This window comes from Leucoraja erinacea, chromosome 18, assembly GCF_028641065.1.
Source record: "Leucoraja erinacea ecotype New England chromosome 18, Leri_hhj_1, whole genome shotgun sequence".
Classification (NCBI taxonomy): Eukaryota; Metazoa; Chordata; class Chondrichthyes; order Rajiformes; family Rajidae; genus Leucoraja; species Leucoraja erinaceus.
The window spans coordinates 1,864,272-1,882,475 of record NC_073394.1 but is presented as its reverse complement, the minus strand read 5'-3'; the positions used below and the strand labels follow the sequence as shown (position 1 = coordinate 1,882,475).

Here is an 18,204-nt window from a genome sequence, read left to right as displayed (position 1 = left end):
ATACAACTGCTGATGGTAGTAGCATAATGAATTCTGAAGTGTATAGACACATCCTATCTACTCAAGTTCAAACAAATGCCTTAAAACTCATTGGCCGGCGGTTCATTCTACAGCAAGACAATGATCCCAAACATACTGCTAAAGCAACAAAGGAGTTTTTCAAAGCTAAAAAACGGTCAATTCTTGAGTGGCCAAGTCAATCACCCGATCTGAACCCATTGAGCATGCCTTTTATATGCTGAAGAGAAAACTGAAGGGGACTAGCCCCCAAAACAAGCATAAGCTAAAGATGGCTGCAATACAGGCCTGGCAGAGCATCACCAGAGAAGACACCCAGCAACTGGTGATGTCCATGAATCGCAGACTTCAAGCAGTCAATACATGCAAAGGATATGCAACAAAATACTGAACATGACTACTTTCATTTACATGACATTGCTGTGTCCCAAACATTATGGTGCCCTGAAATGGGGGGACTGTGTATAAACACTGCCGTAATTTCTACATGGTGAAACCAAAATGTATAAAAATGGCCTTTATTAAAATCTGACAATGTGCACTTTAACCACATGTGATTTTTTTTCTATTACAAATCTCAAATTGTGGAGTACAGAGGCAAATAAACAAATGATGGGTCTTTATCCCAAACATTATGGAGGGCACTGAATCATCAATCCGTACCATTATTCAATTGTATTTGACAAGAATAAGTATTGTGTTGTGCTGTTACAGCTGGCAGCCAGAAGTCCTTTACTGGAAACATATTTTCAATATTTCCCTTGCTGTTAAAGCACTGAATTAGTAAAGCACCATTACTTCATATTTACACAGTCAGAAAATAGCTAGATTTAAGCTTTTAATGGTGACATTGTGTTTTGCTTTCAAGGCTGGAAGATTTTTATGATATGGTGTTATTTTGCTTCTAATCAGTACCTACAGAAGGGGGATTAACTGGGGTGTTCGTTGCCAGTTCCGACATGTCAAAGTAAAGATGTTTTGTCAGGAGGATTATTGTACTTTGTGTACCAACCTGTTCCCATCCATTCTCATGTCGAGAGGGCCATCCTGGCTCAAAGCAAAGCCACGACATGGTGTGTCAAACTGCATGGAGGAGCAGCCTGCGTCAATAACAATCCCATCAAACGTATTGGCCTCCACTCCAGATGCCGCTAACAAGTCTGCCAGCTGGCTGAACCTCCCGAGAAGGGGTTGAATCCTTCCACTGAAAGATACAAAAGTGACAAAGGCGAGGGATTATTCTTTGCAAATATCCAAGCATTGAAAAGTAAACACTTCACTGCTGCACAACACCTTTAATGCAGGCAATGATTCCAGTATCGTTCACAGGAGTGTCAGCAGCCAAGGTTCACACTAGAGCCAAAGGCAGCATCGATGACAAAGACAGGGTTACAATGGCAGCATTAAGATAGCGTGTTGTTTGAACAGAAGAATGGTGAAGACAACCACTTGGTTCCACCTTTTTGATGTTCACGAGGAGAAAAGATCCCCTGAAGATTCATTTTAGAACACATTCACCCCATTACAACTTTATTTTATGTACAGTTTTTGTTTTCTTGATTAATACGGGTGTCAAAGGTTACGGGGAGAAGTCAGGAGAATGGGGGTGAGAGGGAAAGATAGATCAGCCGTGATTAAATGGCAAAGTAGACTCGATGGGCCGAATGGCCTAATTCCGCTCATATTATTTATGAACTTCACAAAGCAAGATATCACCTGTCACCATATATGGTCTTTACAACCGAGTCAGAAGTCATACAGCATGGAAATAGGCCCTTCGGCCCAACTTGTCCGTGCCAACCAAGATGCCCCAGCTAACTGGTGAGGAATTAAAACACACATTAATTAAAGCAATGATGAAAATAGATGATCCAACATTGAAGTAGGTAGATAAAATGCTGGGGAAACTCAGCGGGTGAGGCAGTATCTATGGAGCGAAGGAAATAGGTGACGTTTCGGGTCGAGACCCTCCTTCAGACATTGAAGTGGTGTTCATTGTTCATGAGTCAGGGGCACACTAGAGTTGCAACAATCTATTTCAGCCCCTGAATGTAGAACACTGGCTGTAGGGAAGGAAAGGAGGATGAGAATGATCATATCCCCAGATGAACAACCAGTGATAACCAAAGCAGGGTATAAGATCAATATACTGAGATAGGTTTACCTTTAGGTTTGTGTAAGAAAGAACTGCAGATGCTGGTTTAAATCGAAGGTAGACACAAAATGCTGGAGTAACTCAGCGGGTGAAAGGCAGCATCTCTGGAGAGAAGGAATGGGTCTCGACCCGAAACGTCACCCATTCCTTTTCTGCCACTGAGTTACTCCAGCATTTTGTGTCCACCTTACCTTTAAATTTACTATTGCCAAGTGTACCTAGGTACAGTGAAAAGCTTTATTTTCCATGCTATTCAGATCAGATAGTGGAAGAGGCTTTCCTCTAACACAGGCTTGCTATGTACAAAGTTTACCTCATCTATTTGTCTTATTTTCGTTCCAACAACTAAATATTTAATATCAATAAATAAATTCATGCAGCATAAATAACAGAGCAGATTTAATACCAACAATTATACAATACTTGTGCATGAAACCTTACTTTGAAGTTTGTCCATCAAGACACAGATTACTTAGGACAGAACAGCAGATGCTGGTTTAAATTAAAGGTAGACACAAAATGCTGAAGTAACTGAGCGGGACAGGCAGCATCTCTGGAGAGAAAGAATCTCTCCAGAGATGCTGCCTGTCCCGTTGAGTTACTCCAGCATCTTGTGTCTACATAGTTTACTTATATCCATTCATTACATGGATCTAGGATAGGATCCAAAGATCAATGTGTATAATGTTACTGTCATTTGATTCTTTCCCCGTCTGGTGCCAGCAAATGCCATGTGCATGCAAGGTTAAATAAACTTGGATTAGTTTAGGGCAGCATGATGGCGCAGCGGTAGAGGTGCTGACTCTTGGGGGTGACAGATAGCACAATGGGCTAAGAGTTCGGCTGGTGACCGGAAGGTAGCCGGTTCAAATCCCGCTTGGAGTGCATACTGTCGTTGTGTCCTTGGGCAAGACACTTCACCCACCTTTGCCTGTGTGTAATGGAATGTAATTACGGCGGCAGGCGCGGGCACACCGCGACGCCCTGTGTCTCCCTTTCAAGGGAGATGCTAAAAATGCATTTCGTTGTCTCTGTACTGTACACTGACAATGACAACTAATTGAATCATTTCATTTTTTCATTTTTTTTTGACTCACAGCACCAGAGACCCGGGTTCGATCCCGACTACGGGTGCTGTCTGTACGGAGTTTGTACGTTCACCCCGTGACCTGCAAGATCTCCAAGATCTTTCTGTTCTTCCCACACTCCAAAGTCATACAGGTATGTAGCTAAATTGGCTTGGCAACTGTAAAAATGGTCCAGAGTGTGTGCAGGATAGTGTTAATATGCAGGGATCGATGGTCGGCACGGGCCTGGTGGGCCGAGGACCTGTTTCTGCGTTGTATCTCTAAACTAAAATCAATCTAAAAGTAGAGGTGACCAAAGACAGGCACAAGTGCTGTAGTATCTCAGTGGGTCGGGCAGCATCTCTGGAGAAAAAGAATAGGTGACGTCTTGGGGGTCGGACACCTCCTTCAGTCTGAAAGTAATAGTGGGGAGGGGGAATAATATTGAGGGGGGAAAATGGCAAAACAAACAGGGTCGGTAACAGATGACCTCAGGAAGGATGAAGCCCATAATGGCCCACTGTAGGCTGGGGAAAGTGTGATAAAGGGCCTGTCCCATTCACGCAACTTTCTCGGCGACTGCCGGCACCAGTCATCATAGGTCGCTGAAACTTTTCAACACGTTGAAAATTCAGCGGCGACCAGAAAGACACTACGACTCTTTGGGCGACTGAGGAGACGACTCACGGCCGTACAGGCGACATGTCGCGGGGTGAAGCCTCTACGGTCATGAGTAGTCGCCCAAAGAGTCGTACCTTGATCTGGTCGCCGCTGGATTTTCGTAAACCTGCTGCAACTATGACAGGTGCCGGCAAGTCGCCAAAAAGAATCGCGCAAGTGGGACAGGCCCTTAACAAGAGGGATACAAGGATGCGACCAGTGGAACTAATTGAACAAAGGAGGGAGGGAAGAGAAAGAAGGGGAGAAAACGCAGGGGTTACTTGACATTAGATCATTCAACGTTCATACCGCTGGGTTGTAAGCTGCCAGCAAGAAAAATGTGACCACATTGTTTATAACAGGAAGTTCAATTTCATCGTTTCCATTAGAGTTTCACAAGTGAGTTTCCACATCTGCTGAGAAACATGTGCTGGATGATTACATAGTAATATCAGCCCTGCATTAAAAAGTGAATTCATTCATTTCTAATTATCACAAACACAAAAATCAATTAGCTGTAAGCTTTAAACGCCCAGTCCAGTAAGATGCATATTTTGGTCCATGATGCTTAGAAGGAAACTTTAATTGGAAATATAGATTGCTGTGGTCAAAAGAAATGAACAGAGAAACGTGCTGTAATGAAACAATCAGTCGATAGGCAGCCAGAGAAAGGGAGTAGTTCCAGATTTTACATCAAGAATGTTGTTCATCAGTCTTTAATGGAATATTTTCCAAAATGTAATCACTTTATCCATGATGTCCAGGGAGTTAGGAACATTCTATTCCTGAATATTGCATTAGATCATACATTGGTTGTGAATGTAAATATCGGTGACAGCCCAAGCTTCCTCATTTATCCAAATTACATATATTCAGCCTGAATTTTGCAGGTATATGTCATGGAATCTCAAACTCCCAAAAGGTGGTTCAAATTACAATTCAAAATGTCCCACCGCGTAGGATTAGTAATTGGAACCAGTTGAAAGGGTTGGATAACTGGAATGATCATGTAAACACAATTTTCTCTGCTCTGAATAGTAACCATGGAAGAATCTGGATGTTTGGATATTTCAGTAAAACATTTGCCGGAGCCCAAAAATGGTGCAATTCCCTCTCACATCTAGTGGGGAAGAGGCACAAATATTAGACTGAAGTTAGTCCCACAGCAAGTCACCAGTCCCACAACAAGGCACTAGTCCCACAGAAGTCACCAGTCCCACAACAAGTCACCAGTCCCACAACAAGGCACTAGTCCCACAGCAAGGCACCAGTCCCACAACAAGTCACTAGTCCCACAACAAGGCACCAGTCCCACAACAAGGCACTAGTCCCACAACAAGTCACTAGTCCCACAACAAGGCACCAGTCCCACAACAAGGCACTAGTCCCACAACAAGGCACTCCCACACAAGGCACCAGTCCCACAACAAGGCACCAGTCCCACAACAAGGCACCAGTCCCACAACAAGGCACTAGTCCCACAGCAAGTCACCAGTCCCACAGCAAGTCACCAGTCCCACAACAAGTCACTAGTCCCACAGCAAGTCACTAGTCCCACAGCAAGTCACCAGTCCCACAGCAAGTCACCAGTCCCACAGCAAGTCACCAGTCCCACAACAAGTCACCAGTCCCACAGCAAGTCACCAGTCCCACAACAAGTCACTAGTCCCACAGCAAGTCACTAGTCCCACAGCAAGTCACTAGTCCCACAGCACATCACTAGTCTCACAGCACATCACTAGTCCCACAGCAAGGCACCAGTCCCACAACAAGTCACCAGTCCCACAACAAGGCACTAGTCCCACAACAAGGCACTAGTCCCACAACAAGGCACTAGTCCCACAGCAAGTCACCAGTCCCACAGCAAGTCACCAGTCCCACAGCAAGTCACTAGTCCCACAGCAAGTCACCAGTCCCACAACAAGTCACTAGTCCCACAGCAAGTCACTAGTCCCACAGCAAGTCACTAGTCCCACAGCACATCACTAGTCTCACAGCACATCACTAGTCCCACAGCAAGGCACCAGTCCCACAACAAGCATGTTAAACACCTGTCACTGTTCATATTGCTCCAGGAAAGTTAAAAATGTAATCAGAACCCAGTGTTAAGTGAGAATATGTGTGTTATGATTGTGTTTATAATTTGTTTGGTTGTTTTGTTGTTTGTCTTTTGCACAAAAGTCCGCGAGCATTGCCACTTTCATTTCACTGCACATCTCGTATGTGTATGTGACAAATAAACTTGACTTGAATTGTTCACCCATCACTGCAAATTCAAGCCCATCCTATTTGATAAAGGCGATCGCTTCACTGTGAATAACGAAGTAATCAGCTCCATCAGCAACCAACACATTTTTCATTCAGTCAGAAATCATATTTCCAAACTCTAGATTTATTCTTCCTGAATTATTAAGACCAGAGCCTTCTGGCAGGTTTTTCACCTACTCTTTTGGCCCAAACGTGTTGCTTTGTGCAGATTTATTCAGACTCACATAAGACAGAAAAACCAAAAGGAATTCAGTGCTGATTGTACAAACATGGACCCAGGTCGAGAAACGGTTCAAATTACAAATCAAAATGTCCCACCCATGCCCGATTGGTAATTGGAACCAGTTGCACAGTTTGGACAATTGGAATGACAATGTTAAAGCATTTCCTAAATAGTAATATTGCTAGAGTTTGGACGTTTCAACCCTTTTGCAATACATAAAAGTTATTTTTCTTTTCAAAATTTATTTCCAAGCAGTCGTATTTTAAAAGTACATAAACAAAAACAGACATTATATCTATAGAAGTTTGTAATAACTTTTTGTTGACTTCCCATGTACAGCACTTTGTGGTAACTGATGTTGTCTAAAAGCGCTTTATAAATAAAGTTATTATTATTATTATTATTGACTATCTACAGAAGACTCAGACTTTATTTACAAATTTTACAAAGACCTTCAGCTATTTATCATATAGCCATTTGTTGCTCTTATATTTTAATGTACTTTATACTTCAACTAGTAATTAGAAATATGCAATAGTTCTTAGTGCATGTTGTCACCTTTTCTCAAGTCTACATGGTCATATATTTGCTCAATGAAAATTTTAAACTGACTTAAAGAACCTATTGTGCTGAAAGTCATCTCTGACCATGTACTAAATGGACATTGTAGTAGCAGATCCACCCTACTCCCCTCCATAAGCCATCTATGGTATTTTCTTTGAATGGATAGAACGCAAACGAAGGCTCTCACATTACAAAAAAATGATCTAAACTACTTCAGGTTCTACTTTGTTTAAGAAAGAACTGCACCATGCTGGAAAAATCAAAGGTAGGCAAAAATGCTGGAGAAACTTAGCGGGCGAGGCAGCATCTATGGAGCGAAGGAATAGGTGACGTTTTGAGTCGAGACCCTTCTTCAGACTGACGTCGAGACCCTTCTTCAGACTGATGTGGAGGTGGGGGAGGGGCGGGTTCCCGCCCCTCCCCCATCCCCACATCAGTCTGAAGAAGGGTCTCGACCCGAAACATCACCCATTCCTTCGCTCCATAGATGCTGCCTCACCCGCTGAGTTCCTCCAGCATTTCTTCCTACCTTCAAGTTGTACTTTAACCATTTGTTTCCAAATATCCAGAGGCAAGAACAACTAGTGATCGATATAAAAGTACAAATATAGCACTAATGATCAAAAATGGTATTCTAAGCCTTAGTTTTCAATATCCTTAACAAAAACAAATCACCTAAACTAATGGCGAGTACCCTCAACTCTACAGCACGCTCATCATATTTGGTCAAAATATTTTCACTAGCATAGTTTTCTTCACTGGGAATGGGATAATATCTGTAGCCTATATTTTGTTCCGAAACTAAGTGGAAATCTGTAACAAAAACAATACAATTACATTGCTGAACTCGGAGTCCCGCCGATAGATTTCTCCGGTCCCTCCGTCCCCATTGTTTAATTATTCTGTATTTCTTGATTATTCTGTATCTTCTCTCTTTCTATTTTTTTTTCTTTATGTACAACTACTACAGACTGACGCAAAACTGCATTTCGTTGTACTCATACTTGTATTTGTGCGATGACATTAAAGTTGAATTGAATTGAATTGAGTTCATGCGTATATCCAAAAGCAAATTTGAATTTGACAATCATTCATTTACAGCCTCAAACTCCTCAATCCTTAGCTGGGTGATTTAACACTGCACAAAAGCACTATCTTTTATTATAGAGTTTAAAACAGGCAATTAATGTAAAGATTATCATTAAAAATGACATTCTTCATAGCTTTTGTTGAACTAAGTGGTAATATTTAACATTTTCTCTTCACAATATGTTGAACTCGCCTTTTTATATATCGCAGGTATAGCGTGTCGGCACGCAATGTGACAGAAATACAGGGACAAATAGCCTAAAGAGGAGGTCAGCTTAATTAGTGAAACAAATAAAGCACAAATCATCTCGATCTCAATCCTAAATTCTGGTCGCGATCTAAGAGCATTTTTGAGTTTTGAGACGTAAATTTACCAACAGACAAACTCAGCCTTGAAGAATAAATGAATAACAAAAGCACTATCCTAAATGGTTAACTTTTGAATATTCTTGAACTCTATAAAATCAATGAGTGCAACATTTACAATTTACCACATTTCTGGTGCAATGGAAAAAGTGGCGTTTTGGGTCGAGACCCTTCATTACACTGATGAAGGGTCTCGACCCGAAACGCCACCTCTTCTTTTTCCCCCAGAGATGCTGCTTGACCCACTGAGTTACTCCGGTATCTTGTGTCTATCTTCAGCGCAACCAGCACCTGCAGTTCCTTCTTACACATTTCCAATTTCCAATAGTAAATAAAAACGATTAAACAACTCTTTATGCTGTACTGATTTTAATATTGCTAATAATACATAAAACATTCCATATTATTTGCGTCTATTCTCATAACGGGTATAATTTTATTGTACTTTAAATAGGCACCTTATTTCTTACTACCCTGGTCAAATACAGGGATCAGTGTAGTCCAGTGAAATCCTTGAAGCATTGCATCTCCCCCTCCGCTACTCAGCAGGGCCATTGCCTTGATCAAACACAGGGAAGTCCACTGAAATCGTCAATGTGTCTGGCCTTCCATCGCGCTTGTACACACTAAGATCGGTTCACTAACCAACAAACACCCGCAGAAACTTTCTCGAGAGTGAGTTTCAAATCCTTGCCTCCTACTTAAGAGCTCGTCACTGGCCCTACAGCTGGAAGGGGTGGGGCTGCAACCTCCAATTGGTCATCAATTATACCATTCAACAACGTGCTTACTTTGACATATCATGTTCTCACGTCATGAACATTTAAGACCTGTAAAAAAACGCAACCCCCCCCCCACTTTAAAAGCTGCTGGATTACCCATGATATGACATATAAAACACCAGTAATGTGTTTAGTATCACCACGGCAAGCAGTAACTGATTTCAGTTTTGTTTATTATTGACAGAGTTACCGGTTTCTTTAAAACACATGGGAAGAAGAGCTGAGGAAAAGATGCCAAGATGCCACTTGCAGGCAGAATAGGATATTTTAAATTACTTTCTCCCCTAGGCAGCACAGTGGTGTAGCAGGTGGAGCCTCCGCCTTATAGCGCCAGAGACCGCGGTCCAATCCTGACCTCGGCTGCTGTCCAGTGTGGTGTTTGCACGTTCCCCCAGTGACCGAGTGGGTTTCGTCCGGGTGCTCCGGTTTCCTCCCACATCTCAAAGACGTGCGGATTTGTTGGTTAATTGGTGCCTGTGATCAATGGTCAACGTGGATTTGCTGTATCTTTCAACACGATTTCAATCAATGCCCAGGAATGAACTGCAGATGCTGGTTTAAATCAAAGATCAACACACAATGCGATAGTGTCATAGAAACATAGAAATTAGGTGCAGGAGTAGAGGCCATTCGGCCCTTCGAGCCTGCACCGCCATTCAATATGATCATGGCTGATCATCCAACTCAGTATCCCGTACCTGCCTTCTCTCCATACCCCCTGATCCCCTTAGCCACAAGGGCCACATCTAACTCCCTCTTAAATATAGCCAATGAACTGTGGCCTTGACTACCCTCTGTGGCAGAGAGTTCCAGAGATTCACCACTCTCTGTGTGAAAAAAGTTCTCATCTCGGTTTTAAAGGATTTCCCCCTTATCCTTAAGCTGTGACCCCTTGTCCTGGACTTCCCCAACATCGGGAGCAATCTTCCTGCATCTAGCCTGTCTAACCCCTTAAGAATTTTGTAAGTTTCTATAAGATCCCCCCTCAATCTCCTAAATTCTAGAGAGTATAAACCAAGTCTATCCAGTCTTTCTTCATAAGACAGTCCTGACCTCCCAGGAATCAGTCTGGTGAACCTTCTCTGCACTCCCTCTATGGCAATAATGTCCTTCCTCAGCAGGGCAGGCAGCATCTCTGGAGAGAAGGAATTGTCATTTCATTTTCTGTCAATTCACAGCTTAAGGATAAGGGGGAAATCCTTTAAAACCGAGATGAGAAGAACTTTTTTCACACAGAGAGTGGTGAATCTCTGGAACTCTCTGCCACAGAGGGTAGTTGAGGCCAGTTCATTGGCTATATTTAAGAGGGAGTTAGATGTGGCCCTTGTGGCTAAGGGGATCAGAGGGTATGGAGAGAAGGCAGGTACGGGATACTGAGTTAGATGATCAGCCATGATCATATTGAATGGCGGTGCAGGCTCGAAGGGCCGAATGGCCTACTCCTGCACCTATTTCTATGTTTCTATGTTTCTATTTCCATTTTGCATTACAGTTTCAAGCACAGGGCAGGTCAAACAACAGTGCGTTTTCATTAAGGGCTAACACATCATTTATTGCAAGTACATTGCAGACTCACAGTTCTGTTGATTCACACCTTAGAATCAGAGTTGTGGCCTCACCCTCGTAATCTTCCAGAGTGACTGATTCACTTCCAGGCAACCGGGGTTTTATAGTCCTGCCCCCCTCCGGAAGGGGCATTACCTTCATCATGGTGATTGACAGGCGAGAGGACCAACCAGCTGATCAAGATTTTTTAAACATTCATAACTTTTTTTTATTTTTTAAATCGATCGGAAAAATACTTGGGGCTGCCGCAGCGGAGGAGGACTGTAAGATGGCCAAAAATCATAGCAATATAGGGTAGCATTTTTTCTAAGACAGGAAGTGGTCAAATTGAGACTTTTAGTTATATAGATATAAATGAGAGACATAGATTAGATGGAGAGCCAAAATTGTTCTCCCATGAAAGATGTCAAAAACAAGAGGGTGAAGATAATGTTAAAATGAAGATGCTTCAAAGGGGAACTGAAACGCACGTTTTTATCTACATACAGTTACTACATTTAAGGGGTATATAAACACTCGTATATAGACAAGGAATGAAAGGCTTTAAGGGCTCGACCCAAAACGTCACCCATTCCTTCAATACAGAGATGCTGTCTGTCCCGCTGAGTTACTCCGGCATTTTGGGTCTATATTAGTTGTAAATCAGTATCTGCAGTTCCTTCCTACACATAAAATACTTGGACAGATACAGGGACCAGAAAGATTTGGAGGGATAGGGGTCAATCACAGGTAAATGGAACTAGCTTTAATGGGGTATCTTGGTTGGCATGGACAAGGTGGGCCGAAGGGCCTGTTTCCATGGTGCATGACTATGATATGGTCCTGTTGTGGGCCATTGGGATTAGTGTAATCGGCAAAAAGGTTGGCGTGGCCATGGTGGACCAAACGGGACGATTCTGTGCTGTATCACTCCGCAAATATTCCATTATAAATCAAGTTTCTACCTCCAACAGCAATTATTTTTAACATTCAATGCTTGTGCATCTCTTCATAAAAATGTCTTGCAGGAAACAAATACCTCAATATCTGCAGCAGTAAATTTACTACTTTTTCCTGTAAAATTATATATTCATGCTGCACATGAGATCAGGCCATAATGCATAACTCATGTACTAAAAGCTTACTTGGGTCCACAATCTTCCACCTCGTTGAATTATATATATAATACGCAATTTCATTTATATAACGTTGTAACCCAAAGGGTCACAGCACCCATAAATTTTTTAAAGAGTGCTTCAGAAAAAGAACTGCCAAATGAAACATGCTGCTAATGGTCTCAGAGGCCGTGATGTGGGTTCTGACGTAAATCCTTAGTTACACTTCATGAAGTTTTCAGGTTGGTTTAAGGAAATGTCTTTTGCTATAGAATGTACCAAACATTCCATTTGCAGAAAAGACAACAACACCTCCTGGTAAAGCCACGTCTGGGCTGGGTTGTCCACATCTGGGCTGGGTTGTCCACATCTGGGCTGGGTTGTCCACATCTGGGCTGGGTTGTCCACATCTGGGCTGGGTTGTCCACATCTGGGTTGGGTTGTCCATGGCCACAAGGAAGGTCCACTCCCTGGCCATAACCAGTTCATCGGAAAACACAAGAAAAAAGGCAGCACAATGGCATGCTAAATATTTTATATATCAATGATTCAATGATATTTTATTGTCACATGTACCTAGGTACGGTGAGATACTTTGTTTTGAAAGTAACCTGGTCAAATCATACGGCAGACCTCACCTAGGCCGCAGATTCGATCCTGACCTCAAATGCTGTCTGTGTGGAGTTTGCACATTCTCCCAGTGACCACATGGGGTTTCTCCAGGTGCTCCAGTTTCCTCCCATATCCCAAAGAGGTTCAGTTTCTTGGGTTAAATGGCCTCTGTAAAATGCCCTTAGTGTGCATGCGGAGGTGGGACAGCTTAAAACTCGTGTGAACGGGTGATCGAAGGTCAACGTGGATTCTGTGGGCCTGTGATAGGCACAACATGCTGGAGTAACTCAGCGGGTCAGGCAGCATCTGTGGGGAACATGGATAGGTGACGTTTCACAGAGTGCTGGAGTAACTCAGCGGGTCAGGCAGCATCTCTGGAGAGAAGGAATGGGTGACGTTTCGGGTCGAGACCCTTCTTCAGACTGATGTGGAGATGGGGGAGGGGCGGGAACCCGCCCCTCCCCCACCTCCACATCAGTCTGAAGAAGGGTCTTGACGTCAGTCTGAGGAAGGGTCGTCAGGTAGGCATCGTGGCATTTACACTAGCAACCCAGCCACTTCTCTGCCGGAGATGAGAACAAAAGTGGACACAGAGTGCTGGAGTAACTCAGTGGGTCAGGCAGCATCTCTGGAGAACATGGATAGGTGACGTTTCACAGAGTGCTGGAGTAACTCAGCGGGTCAGGCAGCATCTATGGGGAACACTGAGTTGGGTGATCAGCCATGATCATATTGAATGGCGGTGCAGGCTCGAAGGGCCGAATGGCCTACTCCTGCACCTATTTTCTATGTTTCAGTCTGGTTAGGGCTAAGGGAAACGAGAGATATAGACGATGATGTGGAGAGATAAAGAACAATTAATAAAACTAGTGAACGGGCGATCGCTGGTCGACGTGGACACGGTAAGCCAAAAAGCCTGTTTCCATGCTTATCTCTAAACTAAACTATGTTTACTGTTGGCATTAGCAGAGGGGAAAACTCATTCATGGCACATTACTGACATCCTTCACAATTGAGAAAAGCATGCCCTTTCTTTCACCAAGTTTGACGCTTGAATAGGAAGCAATTTGTAAAGGATGTGTCAAGTGACGGAACGGCTAGAACTAAATGGCTGACAATTCAGATCTTTGGCATCATGTGCTTTTTCTGAAATTTAATCTCAGTATATATCAAAACATATATTATTGAGTCAGAGAGTGATACAGCGTAGAAACATGCCCTTCGGCCCAACTTGCCCACACCGGCCAACATGTCCCAGCTACACTAGTCCCACCTGCCTGCGTTTGGTCCATATCCCTCCAAACCTGTCCTATCCATGTACCTGTCTAAATGCTCCTTGTTGGGATCGTCCCTGCCTCAACTACCTCCTCGGGCAGCTTGTTTCATACATTCACCACCCTTCGTGTGAAAAAGTTGCTCCTCAGATTCCTATTAAATCTTTTCTCCTTCACCTTAAAGCTATGTCCTCTGGTCGTCGATTCACCTACTCTGGGCAAAAGACTCTGTGCATTAATGTGTAGCTTAAGCAGTTTTATTCTATCCGATTGTAACAGTCACACATCGACGTTCCTTTTCTGCCTTGCTCTCCTGGTTACAAATCCCTCCGTTCACTCCTACAACAGAAATTGGAATTTTTAGTTATCCAAATGAAAATGTCAATTCAAGTATTGATGGGACCCAAGAATTGAGGGAGGAAATCCAAGGTACTGGATGCGTCAATTCCAATAGAAATGTTGGGTTTTCATTCATTAAACTGAAGATGGAATTTAGAAACTACTTGGGAGCCATTCCATCCATTGAAGAACAGAGCAGCCAAGGCACATTTTTTTTTTCCAATGAATTTTCAAATAATTGTACATGATAGTAAGGACAATGGATTGGTTTGTTTTTAGTTTAGATTAAGGTAGGGTTTGAAATGTATTTATTTTGCAACCCAATTAATTCTAAAGTCATTTCTTCATGCACTCGACTGCTGGATATTTCTTCTAATAGGCCAGTTGTCAGTAGTTATGCAAACCACATTAAACTTTCTGTAACTGATTGTGAAATGAGTTTCAAGTAATTAATAATGGTGCCAGATATTTCCTTTGACAAATGCGAATAAGTAGTTTATTTATAACGCAGAAATACTACATAACAGCATGAAGAAAACGGATTAATTCATGAGTAGGAAGAAGGGGGGCTTCATTGCAATTCTCATCTTCACATTTACAAGTTCACAAGTTATAGGGGTAGAATTAGGCCATTCGGCCCATCGAGTCCACAATGGAGTCCAAAAACTGGCAACTCTTGATTCAGTTATTTTTTTCCCTTGCATTATGTGGTAACTGAGTATTGTACTTATGTCTGGCAATAATCTTATTGAACCGTATTAAAAAAAAAAAAAAAAAAAAAATCCTTAGTACACACGATAATAAAGGAAGCATTGAAATCTGACGGTTACTTGTGGGCAGCTGTGTGAGGCAGGCTTCAAACTTTCAAACAACTCAATAAAAATGCCAATAGAATGTCTATCAAGGATTCTAGCAGATTCAACCATGAATATGTGAGCATCAACAGCCAGCAATATGTGTAGGAAGGAACTGCAGATGCTGGTTTAAACTGAAGATAGACACAAAAAGCTAGAGTAACTGAGCGGGAAAGGCAGCATCTCTGGAGAAAAGGAATGGGTAACGTTTTGGGTCGAGACCCTTCCTCAGAAGAATAAAGGAAGAAGGGTCTCGACACAAAACGTCACCCATTCCTTCTCTCCAGAGATGCTGCCTGTCCCGCTGAGTTACTCAAGCATTTTGTGTCTACCTTCTGTCTGAATATGTCGTTCACAATAATGCTTTATATAAGTGCTTGAAATGTAATGTTTCATCAAACTCTCCATTCACTGCCATCTTATTTCCAACCAATACATTCCCTCGTCAGTCATCCCTCAAAAAGCTTTATATATTTTCCTAATCCCAAACAACAGAAATCTTTCTCACCCAGGTTTCAAGAAGAGATTGCCCAGCATCCAAGTAAATACTGACTGTCTGAACTGGATGAACATCAGAGCAAATGCAATAATCAATTTCAAACCTTCCAGTGACCTGTTAGCAAATTATTTAGAAACAAAAATATGACGCAAGGAGGGTGGCGAATACTAAAGTCACTTGCTTGATGCACACACAAGCAGACTGGTGCACTTCTGGAAGTTTATCCTAAGAGACAAGTACGTCAAAATGGTCAATAAATTGATCAAGTCAATTCTAGCTTAGAGTTGAAGTAGGCGATAATAACAATTTCCATCGTCAGTCCATTGAAATTTCTCCGAAAGGGAAATATTGCATCAAAACAACGGTCCATGGACGTGAGCAAGCAGTGGCCATGAGGTCAGCATTGAAAATGTTCATCTGTATCAGGGCTGATGATTTCTTGCAATCTAACTGGGCTGCATCTTGTAGAAAGGAAATCAATACTTTTAAATAAACGCAATCGCGTTCGTTATTTTTTCGTAGAAGAACTTAACAAGTAAAATAACATTTAACATAGAAACATAGACAATAGGTGCATTAGACTGTTCAGCCCCTCAAGCCAGCACCACCACTCAATATGATCATGGCTGATCATCCTAAATCCCGTTTTCTCCCCATTGATTCTGTTAGCCGCAAGAGCTATATCTAACTCTTTATGAGTGCGTTTTGTCTGCAGCTTGAAACGTTGCTTCATACCGAACCACCAGAAGTCAGCACACATGCGCATGGCTTTTATTATACGATAAAGCTTCCTCTTGATAGTCCACAGATTCTGCATATCGCGGTGGTTTGGAAACATGCCATGGAGTGATATTAATGTCAGCACTTCATAAAATTGCATTTAAAAATTGCTCTTTTGCACATCTAGTCAATAGACAATAGGTGCAGGAGTAGACCATTCAGCCCTTCGGGCCAGCACCGCCATTCAATGTGATCATGGCTGATCATCCCCAATCAGTACCCCGTTCCTGCCTTCTCCCCATATCCCCTGACTCCGCTGTCTTTAAGAGCCCTATCTAGCTCTCTCTTGAAAGCATCCAGAGAACATGTCTCCCCTGCCCTCTGAAGCAGAGAATTCCACAGGCTCACCACTCTCTGTGAGGAAAAGTGTTTCGTCGTCTCCGTTCTAAATGGCTTACTCCTTATTCTTAAACTGTAGCCCCTGGTTCTGGACTCCCCCAACATCGGGAACACGTTTCCTGCCTTTAGCATGTCCAAGCCCTTAACAATCTTATATGTTTCAATGAGAAACACTCTAATCCTTCTAAACTCCAGAGTGTACAAGCCCAGCTGCTCCATTCTCTCAGCATATGACAGTCCCGCCATCCCGGGAATTAACCTTGTAAACCTACGCTGCACTCCCTCAATAGCAAGTATGTCCTTCCTCAAATTAGTCACACTTCCTTAGTTTGATTAGATTGGAGTTCTACATTGCAAGTTAATTACTGCAGCTTTGGACATATCTATTGATTGCTTGCTTTTACAACTAGTACATTCCACCACTGTGTTGAAGTTGCTTTGTTAATGAATTAAGTAGAAACACCAGAATTAAATGCTACTGGTAATTTAAAATAGTCATAAATTTGTTGAGTATTCGTGAAGAGTTTGTGCTTGCAAATGTAATTGTCTTAGGCTAGTCTATGAGGTACTTACTGATACGTTTCTGAAACTTGTTGAGCAATTCCATATGCCACTGGATCTCTATCAAGGGCAAAGACGGAGATGTCAGGAGCTTGGGAAAGGATTGCCTTTGTATGGCCTCCTGCTCCAAAAGTCATATCTAGAAATACCTGTGGGGGGGGAAAAAAAGACAAAAATGTCAAATAAATTAGAGTAAGAAAACGTTCTGATGGTTAACAAGTGTTTTCATAATTGATGGGATGTTCTTTTACAGCCATGAAATGCTGACATGGGCAGCACGGTGGCGCAGCAGTAGAGTTGCTGCCATGCAGTGCCAGAGAGCCAGGTTTGATTCTGCCTACAGACGCTGTCTGTACGGAGTTTCTATGTTCTCCCCGTGACCCGTGTGCGTTTTCTCCTGGTTGCTTCAGTTTCCTCCCACGCTCCAAAGACGTGCAGGTTTGTAGTTTAATTGGCTTCCGCAAATTATAAATTGTCCCGAGCGTGCAGGATAATGCTAATGTACGGGATGATCCCTGGCCGGCGTGGATTCGGTAGGCCGAAGGGCCCGTTTCTTTGCTGTATCTGTAAAGTCTTAAGTCCAAGGGCCTGTCCCACTTATGCAATTTTTCGGCAACTTGCCGGCACCCGTCATAGTCGCAGCAGGTCGCCAAAAATGTTCAACATGTTGAAAATCCAGCGGCGACCAGAAAAAGGTACGACTCTTTGGGCGACTACTCACGACCATACAGGCGTCACGTGTCGACCATGTACGTGACCCAACAGTGAGCACCAATGCCCTATCCTCGCCAGACACAGGCTAGAAATCTCAGTTAACTATCTGGACCACCTGGTTCTGGGCACGCATACATTAGGCTGAAGCTACCTCTATCTTATTTAGCCTGTATTGATCTTACAATTGTCTTGCTGCTATTTCAATAGACCACAGGCATTCATTAGCTACACATGATGGGGTGAAATGCCAAGACGCAAGAAAAAAAAAAACTGCGGATGCTATCAATTAGAAATGACAGCACAAAATACTGGGGAGTGAAATACGGAGAAAACTCACAATTTGTCAGGAATCTAAAAGTAAAACTAAAAAAAAAAAAAAA

The 18,204-nt window shown here is 42.6% G+C and overlaps 1 protein-coding gene across 1 annotated transcript in view; it reads right to left on the bottom strand.

Annotated features, from left to right (window-relative positions):
* Positions 1 to 18,204, bottom strand: part of mettl15 (methyltransferase like 15) — a 47,060-nt gene that overhangs the window by 15,835 nt on the left and 13,021 nt on the right. The window contains 2 exon segments of the mRNA XM_055649149.1: positions 1,031 to 1,222; positions 17,123 to 17,259. Of these exon segments, the coding sequence (XP_055505124.1) occupies positions 1,031 to 1,222; positions 17,123 to 17,259 (329 nt within the window).